Source organism: Lampetra fluviatilis, chromosome 3 (assembly GCF_964198595.1).
Source record: "Lampetra fluviatilis chromosome 3, kcLamFluv1.1, whole genome shotgun sequence".
In the NCBI taxonomy this organism is placed as follows: domain Eukaryota; kingdom Metazoa; phylum Chordata; class Hyperoartia; order Petromyzontiformes; family Petromyzontidae; genus Lampetra; species Lampetra fluviatilis.
This window is the reverse complement of record NC_136277.1, coordinates 22,398,674-22,413,066: the sequence shown is the minus strand read 5'-3', so window position 1 is coordinate 22,413,066 and position 14,393 is coordinate 22,398,674. Positions and strand designations below refer to the sequence as shown.

The following is a 14,393-nucleotide window of genomic DNA, read 5'->3' as shown; positions in this document are numbered from 1 at the left end:
TCACCTGCCACAGCCTTGTTGAACGCGCCTCTCATCCCGCTGCCTCCAGGTGCCGGCAAGCCGGCGGGCCTACTGGCGTCCTACCCCTCGGGGCCGCACGTCTACGTCGACCTCGCCTACGTCCCCAACCACTGCAGCGCCAAGACGGCCGATGTCGAGTTCTTCCGGCGTGTGCGCTCCGCGCACTATGTGGTGAGCGGAAACGACCCGGCGAGCGAGGAGCCCAGCCGCAGCGTGCTCGACTGCCTGCTGGAGGCCAAAGCCCAGTGGGGGAACAACGCCCTGCAGGTAACGAGGGCGGCAGCAGCCATCGTAATGTGTGGTGCGATCCAACAGACACAAAGACACACGCGCTTTAGGGCTGGAATAACATTTTTATCGTTCGATATGTGCGGGTACAGTCATCGACAATGCTTCAAAATTGAAATGAACGCGAGTCTTAAATAACCAAACTCATCGCATTGTCTTCCTCCCTCGACCTACAAACGCCCTCCCTACCCCCATCCCCCTCGCCCCCCGGCCAACCCGGCAGGTGACGCTGATCCCGACGCATGACACGGAGGTGATGCGCGAGTGGTACCAGGAGAGCCACGCGCGGCTCAAGGAGCTGAGCATCATGGTGCTGGCGAGCAGCAGCACAGTCGTCATGCAGGAAGAATCGTTCCCCGCCTGCAAGATCGAGTTCTGAGCCTCGCCCGGCAGCAGAGCGCCGTGTGATCACCAGACCCCGATTACCCGTTACGTTAGGTTCCACCAATGACGCTCCATGGGCCCGGCCATGTGACTGCTGCTCGCTTTGGTCATGGTAACGATCGTGACGAAGGTGACGATAAGGCAATGGTAAGATGATGATGACGATGGTTATAATGCCACGGCAGGACCAATGGTCTATAAAGAACCCGACCTGTCAGTGCCAACTTAAGTTACTTACCCAGCAGCCAGAGCAGCCTGAGTGTCGAGTAGTTGGGTGGGGGCAGCAGCAGACCCAGATGCGATGCAAGGAATTCGAACGGAGGTTCGGGATTAGGGTCCCGGACGGTCGTAATCTAGGCCTGGTGGTCGCACCGCACCGAGTGGCCGTGGCGGCCTCTTGGGCCAGCGAGGAGAGGGCTTACATCGATATGATTTACACGCATTTTCGTGACTGTTTGCGTTTTTATTTTTAATAATTATTTCATAAAAGTGTTGTAGCCCAAGGACATTTTTCTTTTCCTGGCAAGCGTCAGAATTGTGAGTGATTTAAATGATAGGGCAGAGAGTGAGGAGATGGACAGGGACGATGGAAGTGGTAAAAAGTAATGTGTGCTCGCTTTTTTGAAATGAACAAATTTGAAAACGAGTTATGCAAATTGGTCAGTTGGGATTGGGAACTGACCGTCCCTTACATTGAATGCAGGCAACATCTGCTTGCCACTAAGCTTGACATAATTTTGACAGCTCCCCCTTGTAAAAACAAAAAAAAGGTGTAAAGTTAATAAATATGAAGTGCAACTTAGGAGGACCAAACTTGAATACATTTTTTTATGCAGGAAAGCAAAAATAAGTCTGGCAAAGTTATTTTTTTTTTGCAAACTGGCTGTTACCAGTTGTGAACAAGACGAAAGCGTAAAAATGACTACAATGATATCGTTTAGCATTCATGCCATATGCCACCTCTCTAATTAATTATCCTTAAGTAATTCCACTTGGGTAAGTCTGGCTTTTGGTAAGGTGCAAGCGAGAGAATGATATGCTTTTGCACACATACATTTTTTTTTTGCAGAGTGTGGTCAAGTGAACGGTTTGCTTAAAAGCAATGCTCCTCTTTGATTCAGAAACGTGGCTTTTGTCTGTTGCTAATGTCGCCTTCTCAAACAAGGTAAAAACTTTTTGTATTCTTCACTTGCTGTCAAGTGTGCTTCGGCCATGTGGTGTCCGCGCTCATTTGTACCGGAGTTTGTGGTCACTCGAAACGGGTGTTGGGAGATTTCAAGACACTAAGTGGGTTGATTTAGGATATACCTAATCACTTTGGAAACTGTTAAATGTGCACTAAAGTGCATTGCAGCTTGATAGTTACTTTACAATTTGCTTAGGCATATTGCCTGTGATGCAGTGTTCGCAAGGGTATGTTTTCATTTATTATTGTTTTGTAATACCTTTGTGTGGTTAGAGATGTTTTGTATAGTTTTGTTTAAGGCACATTGGTTTTTCTACGGTTGAGAAACTTTGAAGTAAATGAAGGATTTGGAGACTCGAAAAGTATTTTTTTTTGCTCTGCGATGTTGATGCTGATTAGGCCGGAGTGACCATTTCTGGATTTCAGTGTTTTTCAAACAAGGCCCATGTCTTAGCTGAGAGAAAATCTTTCATATTTATCACAATCGGAATCTTTATTTATTCTGGAAAAATATGATGAGCTATGAAGCTCTTTTTCACAGATGGTCCAGTGGAAATTTATCGCAGCCAAATAATCTAAACGCATGTTTCTAAAAGTGGAGGGAAAATCCGGAGGACTCGGAGAACAAAACCACATGACCACTGGGAGAGAGACGTGCAAACTCCAAATATACAACAGGCGCCAGGGTCGGGATCAAACCCCTGACCTCCTCCATGTAATGTGAATTCTGAATATTCTTCTGCGCTGTATATTTACAACAACAAAAAAGCCAATTATACTTGCCTCTGAAAAAGAGCGAGACTCAAAACATATTGCTGTCCGTGCCATTTCGGTACTCGGTGAGATGGATTCAACACTGAAATCCTTTAAATGGGCTCACATGCTTTATTCAGTTGAAAATTAAATGCTCAGAACGGGTTCATTTAGTCATCACCTTTTCATAGTTAAATTTAACACTACATTTATGCCATTAGTTCTTAACATCCGTAGAATAATTGCAACATACTTAATAAAAAAAAATAACCGTCATGCTTAAGCTATAAATGTTACTCGTAATGGAAATAAATTGTTGCTGCTTCAGTAACTTCAGTAAAATTAAAACTGTGGAGAATCATTTGTCAGGAAAAAAGTCAATACTTTGGCTGACATGATACCAGTTCTTGCCAAAAGACTTATTATGAGAATAAACATTTGCATATTCCCTGTGCATTTGAAATAACTTTCTCCCATCTATTGATACGATTTGTGTGCGCGTGTAGCTGCGTGTGTAGCAGTGGAACACATGTTATAAGCGTTTATTGGAATTGACGTGCATCTGCGTTGGGGTAGAGAGCAGCGGGGCTGGCTACAAATTTAAATTCTCCCCCCTCATTGTTGTTCGTCGGACCTGGTGAAGGCTCGCACAGGTTCACCTCCCGTTTAACGGTGAAGACTTTTGGGGCGGGGGGGGGATGATTGTAGTCGGTGTGTAATATTTCAGACATGAGCTGTGACGCTTGCGTATCGGCTTACGCTTTTGGAAATTGTCAAAAGAGTGCGTGGCTTCTATTCGACATGAGATTATGCTTTTGCGAATCTCACAATGGGCAGTTGCCCCCACCTACTGCATGCACATGGCAGGCTCAGCGGAGTTCATCTCAGCACGAGGCAATCGCAGTGCCCAGGCACCGTGCTTGGAGGCTCGCTGCAACACCATGTGACATGCGTAGGAGTGCAGCTGACATTTTTCAACGTCACAAACTCACACTACACGCGTAAATTATATTTCAACGTAGATCAGAAAAGTTAAGAATGTTTAATGAGAAAGTTGCCTTTCGGCTGGACGGCATGTGAATTTGACAAAAAATTGCTTTCATACAATACAGATGAGATAGAGAGTAGATATTTGAAGTCGTCGTCCGGGCTGACGAGCTGCTGAAGTGATGCTGCTCTTTAGCTCGACCGCGGCAGCGTAAAGCAGCAGAGATGTCGTCGTGTCCCACTGTCGCTTCACAAAGCGTGTGTGTGACCCACATGGATACACTAAACCGCTGTTAAACCATCCTGTGTGGGAGCCACCGAAAGTGCGAGGAATAGGAGAAAGTTTCACGAGTTAGGAAGCGACCGAGCGCAAACAAAGCTGTGATGCAATGTGAACAAAACAAATTGACGTTGAAACAATGATGCTGTGACAATTTCATCACGGTTTGGGGTCAAGGGTATTCATTACCATGTAACTTTAATGACGTTTTTTTGTTCCTTTTACGTAATGTCTAAACTAAACTGCTTCGGTCAGTCGTGCATGCTGTAATGTTTCTTCATCTTAAAAGTCACTCTTGCTAATACTCTATAACAGTGCGGCATAACGGTAGTCTCGGTGCTGCTGTTTTGGTATGATGTCGAGTCTTTTACCACTGTATTTTGTAGGAAGTGCTACTTCCCCCTGCACCCCCTGCCTCCCCCAGTGCTATAGTTGTGAAGTGCTGTGCAGAAGCGTTCCTATTTCAGCACCTGTTCAGTCTTTGTTACAGTGTACAACACAGTACTTTGGCCTCTCAAATAAATTATTGCAAAACGGTGCTTCGTTTCTCGCTCTCGAGTGCTTTTTACATTTGACTTTCACCTCCGTTGAGTTGACAAGAAACGTCTCGCTCGCAGTGGGTGGGGGGGGCTTCCCCCTCCTGGCTCGAGGCATCGCAATTGCTTCTAAGCACGGGGTCTTCCCAATGCAATGATGCCTCCGAACTCTGGTCCACCCCCCAAGCCCCCCCCCCCACCTCCCCAAGCTACGACCAGGCCTATCCCCCAGCCCCTCTTTATAATCAATCCCTGTTGTTGTTCTGCTGTCGTCAAAACTACACCGCCACTTACAATAACCCAATTATTCATTTCAATTCGTTATCATGCTTTGTACAATTTTCTAATTGCTGTGAAGCGCCTTGGCAAAAGCACTTTCTATCCATTAATATCACCACTGCTGGGAAAAGGGGCCCCCTCCCTCTCAGGGTCGTGCACTCTCAATAATCGCCTGCTGCCACCTCCGTCCAGTGCACTCCCCCAATATATTCGAGGCCCGTAACCACCGTCTCATCGTTTTCTGTCTGCCTCTTTTCCTCATTCCTTCCATCGGCCTCCATCCCGCCGTCAATCTTGCCCATCTAGATGCCCTGCCCAGCTGAATACATCAACACGAATTCAATCGTGTTGATGTTTTCCAGGCTAATGGAGCTGGTCTGTTGGCGTGTGCTTGAGGAATTGGCACCATTCCATTGCACCCAGACGTGGTTTTCGTGACGCACCATTAACACTTGCAGCACGGGCATTCCTATTGGCCGGCGCGCTGTAGGTTGACGCACGTGGCATTCTTCGCACGTGTGGTACAACGAGTCTGAAGAAATTCACCTGGACTTGGCGGTCGATGCTGGCTACACCGACCACACCACTGCAAGGCTCTGACCAGGTCAATAGAATCTGCTCACAATGGAATCCTGTCAGTGTAGAAGAGCTCTGGGCGTTGTTTCAATTTGAGCGTGCTCTTCACGAGCGCCCAGTGGGGCTAGCATGGCACTTGGAAAGGTTGGTTAGGACCTTGCAGTTTAGGTAGAGATATGTACTGATGTGCAGTCCTGGAAATGTTTTAATTCAGTTGGTGAAAAAGGGAGCCATGCTATAATCTGAGCTACCCCCGTCATGATGAACACAAGTGGCTGCTGGACTGCCGGTAGTCATCGTGTCCGGTGATGGCGTTGAAGGCAAGGGGAGACCACCTCAACCGACTTTCTGTAGGTCACGGCCCGACCCCCCCCCCTCCCCCCAGTTCGGAGTGTGGAGTTGCAAGGTGGAGGGGGGAGTGGGGGTAGAGGGATTAGATACGTTGGCCAGAGAACTTCAGAGGCAGATTTATGAGAGACCAGCCATTCATTCAGCGTTCACATGACCTGCCATGCAAAGCGGCCAGCGTGCCATGCCGCGGGCGCTATCCATTCCTTCTCCCAGTTTTAATCTGTTGTTAATTCTGCGCCTGCTGTTGTGCGGTGTCCTGAGATAATGATGTCTTTAGACGCTATGTAAAGCCACGACGCACGCGTGCGCGCACACATGCGCGCTCGCGTGTGTGGAATGCGGTGAGAGGAAGCGCAAGTGGCCAGATCTAAAATAGCCCGTCGCTGCAACATGAGCGAAGTTCCCCAATCCTCTGGGCGGCCTCTGCTATGCCTCGGAACGTTGTTGCCGAATTTCACTTTCTGCCCACGAGGTCGTGTCACGGCACCGTGGCGCGCGTCGGGAATGTGGGACGCGCGTTCGCTGGCCGCGTGTCTACGGGGACCGATTATAACGCACGTGCTTGGAGCACTGAGCCCCCCCCCCAGACCCTGGAGATTCGGGGTTCAAGCCCCAGGTGATCCCCTTTACCCCCCCCCCCCTCTTCCCAATCCAATCAAAAGCTAAAAGTGAGTTCTAAACTGTGGTCGTTTTTTGGGTCTCACAAATCAATAATGCCTGCAAGGAAGCCCATTTGAAAAGCAATAAATCGATGACGTTAAAAAATAGTTTAATAAATCAATCGACGACCTTTAAAAAAAGATATCGATAAATCAATCTATGATTGTAAGGGTCTTGAGGAAAGCGAAGGTAATGAGACAATTATTCTAATTTGCACAATGGCGAAAAGTATAATGGTGCCGATGATTTGAGGAAAATGGACAAATTGTCATACTTTCCATCCGATTCCATGCATGTAGCAGCAATAATGGTCAAAGCCGTTTCCGTCAACTATATATATAGTATATACATAAATAAACGCCCAAATCCCTCCTGTTAAAATGTGCATGGAGGTCCTGAGCCAGTGGTTAAAATTACGTGTCCTTTACGACAACAGCAGTCGTTCCTCCCATGGGCCACCCACTCTTGACTTCCCACAGCGGTACACAGTTTATCTATGCCACAGGGATAATAGGTTGAGTCGACCTTTGATCAGCTTTGGAACTCATGACCTCAAGGTCTGGTTGATACCTACCGAGGTAAAAAACACCAGGGCATAGAGGATATTTGATACTAGTATCTATGGCGCACTTTGGCAGTATCGAGATGATAAAAAAAACATTTTCATTTATCCTACACGGCAATAAAACAGCTGTTAAGATGTTTAAACACTAAATATGGTAAAGCCAATTATTTGTTGTGCTGTTCGCCTTTTGGCGTGCTTTGGTCTAACTGGTGAGACATGAAGTAGGCTGTCTCTGGTGTAGGCCAATCCGTTTATAGGAAAATTCATAGAGAATTGATAGCCTATTTGTTTGCATATTTTTCCAAAAGTATGTCTGGTTAATGCAGATTTAATGCATTGCAATAACTGTCTTTGGTGTTAAAACATCTTAACACTTATATTCTGGCATGAAAACGGTAAAGCCGATTATTTTCCCCATCATCTTGATACTGGCAAAGAAGGGGACCCATGGACATAATTGTTATTTATCTTCCAAGTCTTTAGGTTATTATCGACTTGTGTTTTCTTGCATTTAAAAAAAATATATTTCTGTCATGGTTTACCACTTTGAAGCAGGCTTCAGTGAGAGGTAGTTTGTGTATCACAAGAAGGACGGTCAGCGATTTTTTTAAAAATACATATACAATTCAGCGATGCGTGATTTTGCATTCTGACAAACACGGCCCAAAGAAGAATGGCGGCCATTGTGAGCCGCTAAGAAAGCGCCGCTCAATATGCAAAACTTGCGAGCCTCGCTTGTTTTGAAAGCCGCGCGGTCTCGCGGACTTGCAGGCCACCGCTTTGGGGAGCGCTAATTGGGGGTGGGGGGGGGGTCAGCGCTTTGTCGAGCCTCGGTCTGCCAGTCTTCGCTACCACATTAACTATGAGCTCACTCAATAGACAACTCAGTGCATACAACGCAGTGGTTCATACCATAAACCTTTTGATGCTTTTCCACCACTACCACCACCAATGTGCAATTACAATTGCAACACATTCGTCAATAACTCCGCACCTCCGATTACCACTGTTGGCTGTGTACGGTGCGAAAGAGGTTCAACATACAGGGAAAAATATGCATAAAAAGCCACGTTTTGGGACAGTGGTCCTAAATAGAGAGACCAGAGAATTGGAGTGGGAAATAAGAATTGGAGACCACTTTTCACCATGGGGCTTCACTTTTACACCAATGTAAAATAGTTTTGCTTCAAGGTTATATTGTTCAAGAACTATTTTTTATGGTTACCAACAGATTAAAAACACAGATTTAAGGATGATTAAAATATATATATACAGAGGTTGAGCAGTGACGTCGTGTGTCGTGCGCCTAAGCTATGAACCTGGCCACATGAGTTGCGATTTCCGGCCACGTTTAAAAGCAGCGGCGGCTCTGAGCATCACCGCCACCAATTCGCACTGACCAGCATGGTGAAGTGTGGTGAAACAACCTCCATGACAAAATTGTGCATTGAGAGGCCTTCATTCAGCAATGGATAAAGGACTGCACATTACAAAATGTATCGCAGTCTTGTACCGTGCCTTTCTATCGGTGCTAACATCTTGCTGTAATGTGCTGTTCTAATGTACTTGGGATTTCATTCGTCGACGATGATAGCACGTAAATATTCTTGACCCGTGTGGTTTATGGAATAGATACAGCTCCAGAAAGGATGAATATGCTTTAAATTTTAACGAAAAAGTTATATTTTACCAGGGAAGGCCCACTGAACTGCAGAGTGCTATTTCAGAAGCGGTCTGGCCACAAATGATAGCTCAACGAAGTGGCTTGTCATGTGCACATTTATAGTAGCCAAATACTCTAAATGCATGTAGATTCTAAATATTGAGGGAAAAACCGGAGGACCCGGAAAAAAACCCACGCGACCACGGGGAGAACATGAAAACTACAAACATACAGCCATCAGGGTTGGGATCGAACTCACGCTCCTTCATACCAGGTGAGGTAGTTAACATCTCGCCACCGCAGCGCCTATAGATAGATACAACTTCAGAAAGAATGAATATGTTTTAAAATCAAGGGTCGGCAGAGAGAAAAAGAAGTAAGTAGCTAAGAGGCTAGGGTGCTCTGCTTGAGAGGAGGTGGAGTTTGGGAAGAGGCATTACGCACTCGGCTGAATAGCAGAGTAGATGGGGAGAGGCCCTTTTAAATGAATCTTGGCATAAGTCCAAGCATGAAGTCACGGGTCAAGACGAGTCAACCGTAACCCCCGCTTGAAACGATCAACATTCATTCATCATACAATGTTTATTTATTTAACGAATTTCCAGAAATGGTGCTTATTTTGTGAGCAGTTCTCCACCCCCCCAATCCTTGGTGAGTTTGCAGAGCAAAGCAGAAGGCAAAATGTGCCGCGCACGTCACGCATTGAATACAGATCAGCGCTCGGTTATTAAATTGTGTTCGTTTGTGACACGCCAACAAATGCCGCTGTCATTGCAATATCGTCTCCAAACAGCGAATTTTAATGAGCTTTAACCGCAAACCAAAATATCAAGGAGGCTTTTCTGTTCCGGGATCCGTCTGAGCCGTCATGGAAAACTACTGCCTGTGCCTTTAAACCACAATGAAAGCAACGTGCAAACGCTCCGAACGCCTGCCCCGCCGGTCGCTGATACTCGGGGAAACATAAAGCGCTCGCCAAATATGCAGTCCCCAGCAGACTCCAGCAGTTACAATGTGGAAAGCACTTAAGACGTCCTGCTGCTACTCGGCAAAAACCCGCGCAACTTAAAGACTGTCTCAAAATTCCTATGTCATGTTCAAAAAATGAATACCAAATTGGGTCATTGTTCCTGCAACCGTGGTTACTCCACATACACACGCGCGCGCAACCATGAGAGGCGTCTGCTTTACAAATCGAGGGACGCTGCCGCGGGTGTAAAAGGTCAACGCGACGGACGACAATCCAGAGGTCACCGGTTCAATCTCCTGGCAAGGACAGTGGAGACAATGGTGAACGCTTTTTAGATTCCCTCCCCTGCTCACCGCCTCTGTCTGCCCAGATGTGCCGTATACTAAATGGATGCACACCGCGTTATGATTCATGCGTGCTTAAAGTTTACACGCAATAGTTGGTTTTAATCGGCGGGTCAGTGTGTGGTGGGGTCCATCGGGGGTAGGTGTCCTCCCAACTCTCCCAAGGTATCTGGCCAATATGGGAGAGTCGGTCTCTTGATCTGCCTCTGATTGGTTAGCCCTTTCTCCAGCAGTGCAGTGAGCGAGCATTTGCAGGGTCTGCACCTTTACATCGTACAACGGACACTCACCTCTGCTTTGATTGGGGAAATCATATTTACGAGTTAGACAAAATGCGTGGAAGTGTTTTTGATTTTATCTCTTTTTAACTCGGGGCTCCCTTGAAAAACAAACCCTTGGTATGAATTGGGGTTATTACGTGGGTTTGCAGGTCACTGAGAACTGGGGGTGTAATGATGCGTCGATTCATGTCGATTCGTAAGGCCACATCCCACCGAGTTTGTGTTTTGCCATTCGTATGTTTTACCTAATGGATTCACGTGACCCATGCAGTCACTCGAGGTTCTACCATTCACCGTAATGTAAAAACAAGATTATTTAATCACACCTTCCTTCCCATATTAGGAAGCCACTGGAGCTATGCACTTTTAAATCTACATTGAAAACCCAATTATTATGAACTGCTTTTTGTGTTTAGTTTGTTGTCCTTATACTCTAGGCCGTCTAGGGTCTTCCCCCGCACCTCTGATTTGCACGGTTGGCTATGTACGGTGCAAACGAAGTTCAACATAGATACACCGCAACAGAGAACTTGGCGGGTGGTAAGTCATTGATTGCACCCTTAGTAAGATCCTCAGCTGAGCTGTAAGTCCAGCATGCCGGTACTGTATTTGTTACAGACACATGGAGACTTCTTCTTTCGTATGGCTGAATAACAGCACATTTATATTCTTGGTTCTTTCGGTAAAGTCACGTAGAAGGGAAATAATAAAATAACAGTTTTATATTTGTATTTTATTATTTCCTTTCTACGTGACTTTACCGAAAGAACCAAGAATATGAATCCCTGCAGTCACGAAAGCTTTAAATCAAAATTTAACAGCACATTTGTTATCCACTAAATTGTTTGTTCAGAAACAGAGTGGATCTCGTCCATTCTTCAGTTACAGGAGTGGAGACAGCAGTTGTTTACAATGTGGTCCATGATTTGGATGGATACTAAGGCTCCGAAACGTCCCCGTGTCTGGAAGGGCGACCTGAATAGTGGGTGGGGACTGTGAGCAGTGGGCAGGGCTACCTGAGGAGTGGGTGGGACTATCTGAGGGGTGGGAGGGGCTACCTGAGGAGTGGGAGGGGGGGCTACCTGAACGGCGGGGGGGGGGGGGGCTGTGTGGGCCGGTATGAGAATCGGGAGGGGCGCTGTGATACAATAAAGTACGGACTGCTCGAACGGGCCGACTCACGCGTTTTGATAAATTAATCTGGCGACTGCGATGAGCTTTCAGCTGGTGCCCGTTAACAGGAAACATTTTCTTGGTTTCGGTGTTCACGCTAACGAGGCTGTTGCCCACGATGACTTTGAAATCCCACGGTCACCAACGACGAGTGAGTGGCTTTGCGTGCTAATACAAGTGCAGCGAGCTATCGGCCCTCTGTGCTCGTTCATCTATAGCTGTCAAATACAATTCCAGGGCATGCTTCCGTGTTCATTTTCAAATGCAGAAATGCTATATGCTGTACAGTGTTGGAATGCAAATGCACCGTATATTGTCAACAATTATAACAGCAGGGCATATTTGTATTCTAGGCTGTGGGAGCATTTTTAATGGACCACATCTCCCATTATTCTTACGTATGCAGACAGCCTGCAGGGCTTCTCACTGCAAACATGTCTCGGTCGCTTGTCGGCTGCGGTAGGCACGTGACAAGCAGCCACAGCGAGAGGCATCCTGGATGTGGTGTGCCGGGTGCGAAATTGTTTTCCAGCTTGCCGAGCTGGAGAGATCCCACTGACATTACACCGTGCGTGTATGTTGAACTTCTTTCGCACCGTACGGAGCCAACCGTGCTAATTGGAGGTGAGGGGGGAGGTTGAACAGGGGGGGGGGGGGCAGCATATGATCGAGTCTGGGTACGTATAACCCGTATAACCCCCCCCCCCCTTCAACCACCACCATCTCATCACGCCCTCCCCATCCTCCTACACAGCAAGAAGTCTCATTTGCAGCAGCTGCAGCAGTAGCAGCAGCAGCAGCAAGAGCTAAATTGGTCTGGAAATGTCTGTAATTACACTCCTGGTTGTTATAAAGTGCGCACGCTCCTGCTGTATCGAGGGTCAACTGGGAGTGTGACGGGACGAGGGGAGCAAAGCACCACGCGCGGTGTCACTAACCCTTGCACAGCACAGCACTCGCATAGCAGCAGCCTTTGAAACACTGTCAAGGCTGCAGAGGCAGGTGTTGTTAGCAAGCACCTATTTTAAAGTTGGCACTAGTCAAACACTGGAGCAGTGTTCTTCACTCATTTTCAGAGGGGGTGGGAGGGTGTGGGGCACTTTCGCAGAGAAAACATCATCAGTGTGACGGCCGCCACATCGCCTACTGTGAGGGCTCTTGCAGTGGAGAGAACACTGCACGAGAGCGTCTTTGGCTAGTGGCCGGTGTTCACGACACAACAACGGGTTGCTGATCACGTGCCGAGATTCACACAATGGAGTGACGTCACATGTCACTGGAATTGAACCGGTGTTGGTGCAGCGTGGTTGGCACGGACCCTGGGGCAATGCATAACGAGAGCCCCCCCCACCCCCCCGTTTCAAAGTTGTCCTCTCCGTAGCCCAGTCTGGAATTGAAAAGCAGGTTAAGGTCACAGGGTACTGCCTCAACCGTTGTGCCACCACTCCCCTTCAACATGCACGTGCAGGGCCATGCACGCTGCCTTTGAACAGTCAAGGAATGATTACTCACCAGCCTTATTGATAACCCGTCGCCATAGTGCTTTCAAGTGTGCACTGAGATACTTGATTTTTTTTACTTCAGCCATCCTTTTAGGCAGGGGTTTAGTGACACTAAGATCCCGGTCAACCGTGGCAATAGCAGTCACTGCACTGCCATGCATTGCCGAGTGCCATGGATTCAATGACAATGCCTGCTGTTTGTATCGTCTTTTAAACGCGATGCCATAAATGGTAATTTTTTTGGGAAGATGTTTATTTATAAATGCACAGCGCTGTCTGGCATCTCGACAGAGAAGTCACCGCATGTGGCAATTGTACACGAATAACTGAATTTTCATTCTTCTGTTGGGACGGAGGTTTCAAAATGTAATTCCCACGCGGCCTCCCTCCACTGCCCAGCGCTCCAAACTTCTAACGCAGTTTTGTAGGAAACGGCAGACGGTCGCCACAGCAAGCATACACATTTGAAATGCAACCACGATGATGATGAATGGCAGAATTATCTAACTATCTCCGAGGATGGAAGAGTAAAAGCTACAGTATTTAAATTTTTTTTCCAGGTTTACATTTATTCTTAATGATGTTGCTTTTAAATAGAAAAAAACATGCATTGCATTAGTTTCCAGGCCACTACGCAGTGTGCATTTATAATGTTTTCATGACAGTAATTGACTAACATATATTTCGAGCGATGCTAATATAAGAAAAGTGCAAAGATTTACACCCCCTCCACCCCCCCTCACCAACCCCGACGCCGTAATAAAATGTCTCGATCCAGGGGTGCGATTTGATTCAATTACTCTTTTAGTGGCTACAGGGGTGATGTGAACCCATTACATACAATATATATACGGAAGGGAAAAAAAGATTTCACGTGCTCTGACGCATGCATTCCAAGCTTAAAAATCATTATTTATTGATGACTTGGACTGAGGCTCTCTGCAAGAAGAGCAGTTGGCTCCTAATTGTGAGATCGCATCGTAAATCCTGGCCCGAGTTAACTAAGTCTCAGCGTCCCTCTGGGATTGACAATATAAGCACAATTTGGCGAGACACCATTGAGTGACTGGAAGCCAACTGCAGCTGTTCCCTGCCATAGAAATGAGGAATTTCCACCACTGGCCCAGGACCGCCAAAAGGGGAAGAACATTTGTCCAATGCTCGTGTGAGGGAGGAGGCGTTCCCAACCGTGAGGCTTTTAACTTGCGTACGACACAAAGGTAAATATTTCATAGCGCAGAGATTTATTATGAATGAGATCAGGCTGCTGGCACGGGTGGAGTGTGGCCCCCACAGTGCAAGAAGGTTTGTGGCACAGCACTAGCAGCTGCAACCGAGATCCACAAGGGCCCCCGGACGCGAGTAGCCCAGCTGCCCCTGCTGCAGCCACCCCCCCCACCCCACACCGCTTCGCTGCCACCAGCTCAAGCTGACCCGATGCACGAATCCCAAACTGGATTTGCACAATTTTGAGGTGGAAGGCAAACGTGTACTGGCGTGCTCATCGGGACAGATGGTCTGGATCTTCAAAGGGGGCATTTTTCACGTAATCCGTGCCCCAACAGTCATTGAAGACATCACTCCAACATATTGA

The 14,393-nt window shown here is 47.2% G+C and overlaps 1 protein-coding gene across 1 annotated transcript in view; it reads left to right on the top strand.

Moving 5' to 3' along the window:
* Positions 1-4,433, top strand: part of MAP1B (microtubule associated protein 1B) — a 69,346-nt gene extending 64,913 nt beyond the window's left edge. Inside the window, exons 7-8 of the mRNA XM_078885162.1 lie at positions 50-288; positions 533-4,433. Coding sequence (XP_078741288.1) covers positions 50-288; positions 533-688 — 395 coding nt within the window. The 3' untranslated portion in view covers positions 689-4,433. The remainder of the gene's footprint in view (positions 1-49; positions 289-532) is intronic.
* The last annotated feature ends 9,960 nt before the right edge of the window (positions 4,434-14,393 follow it).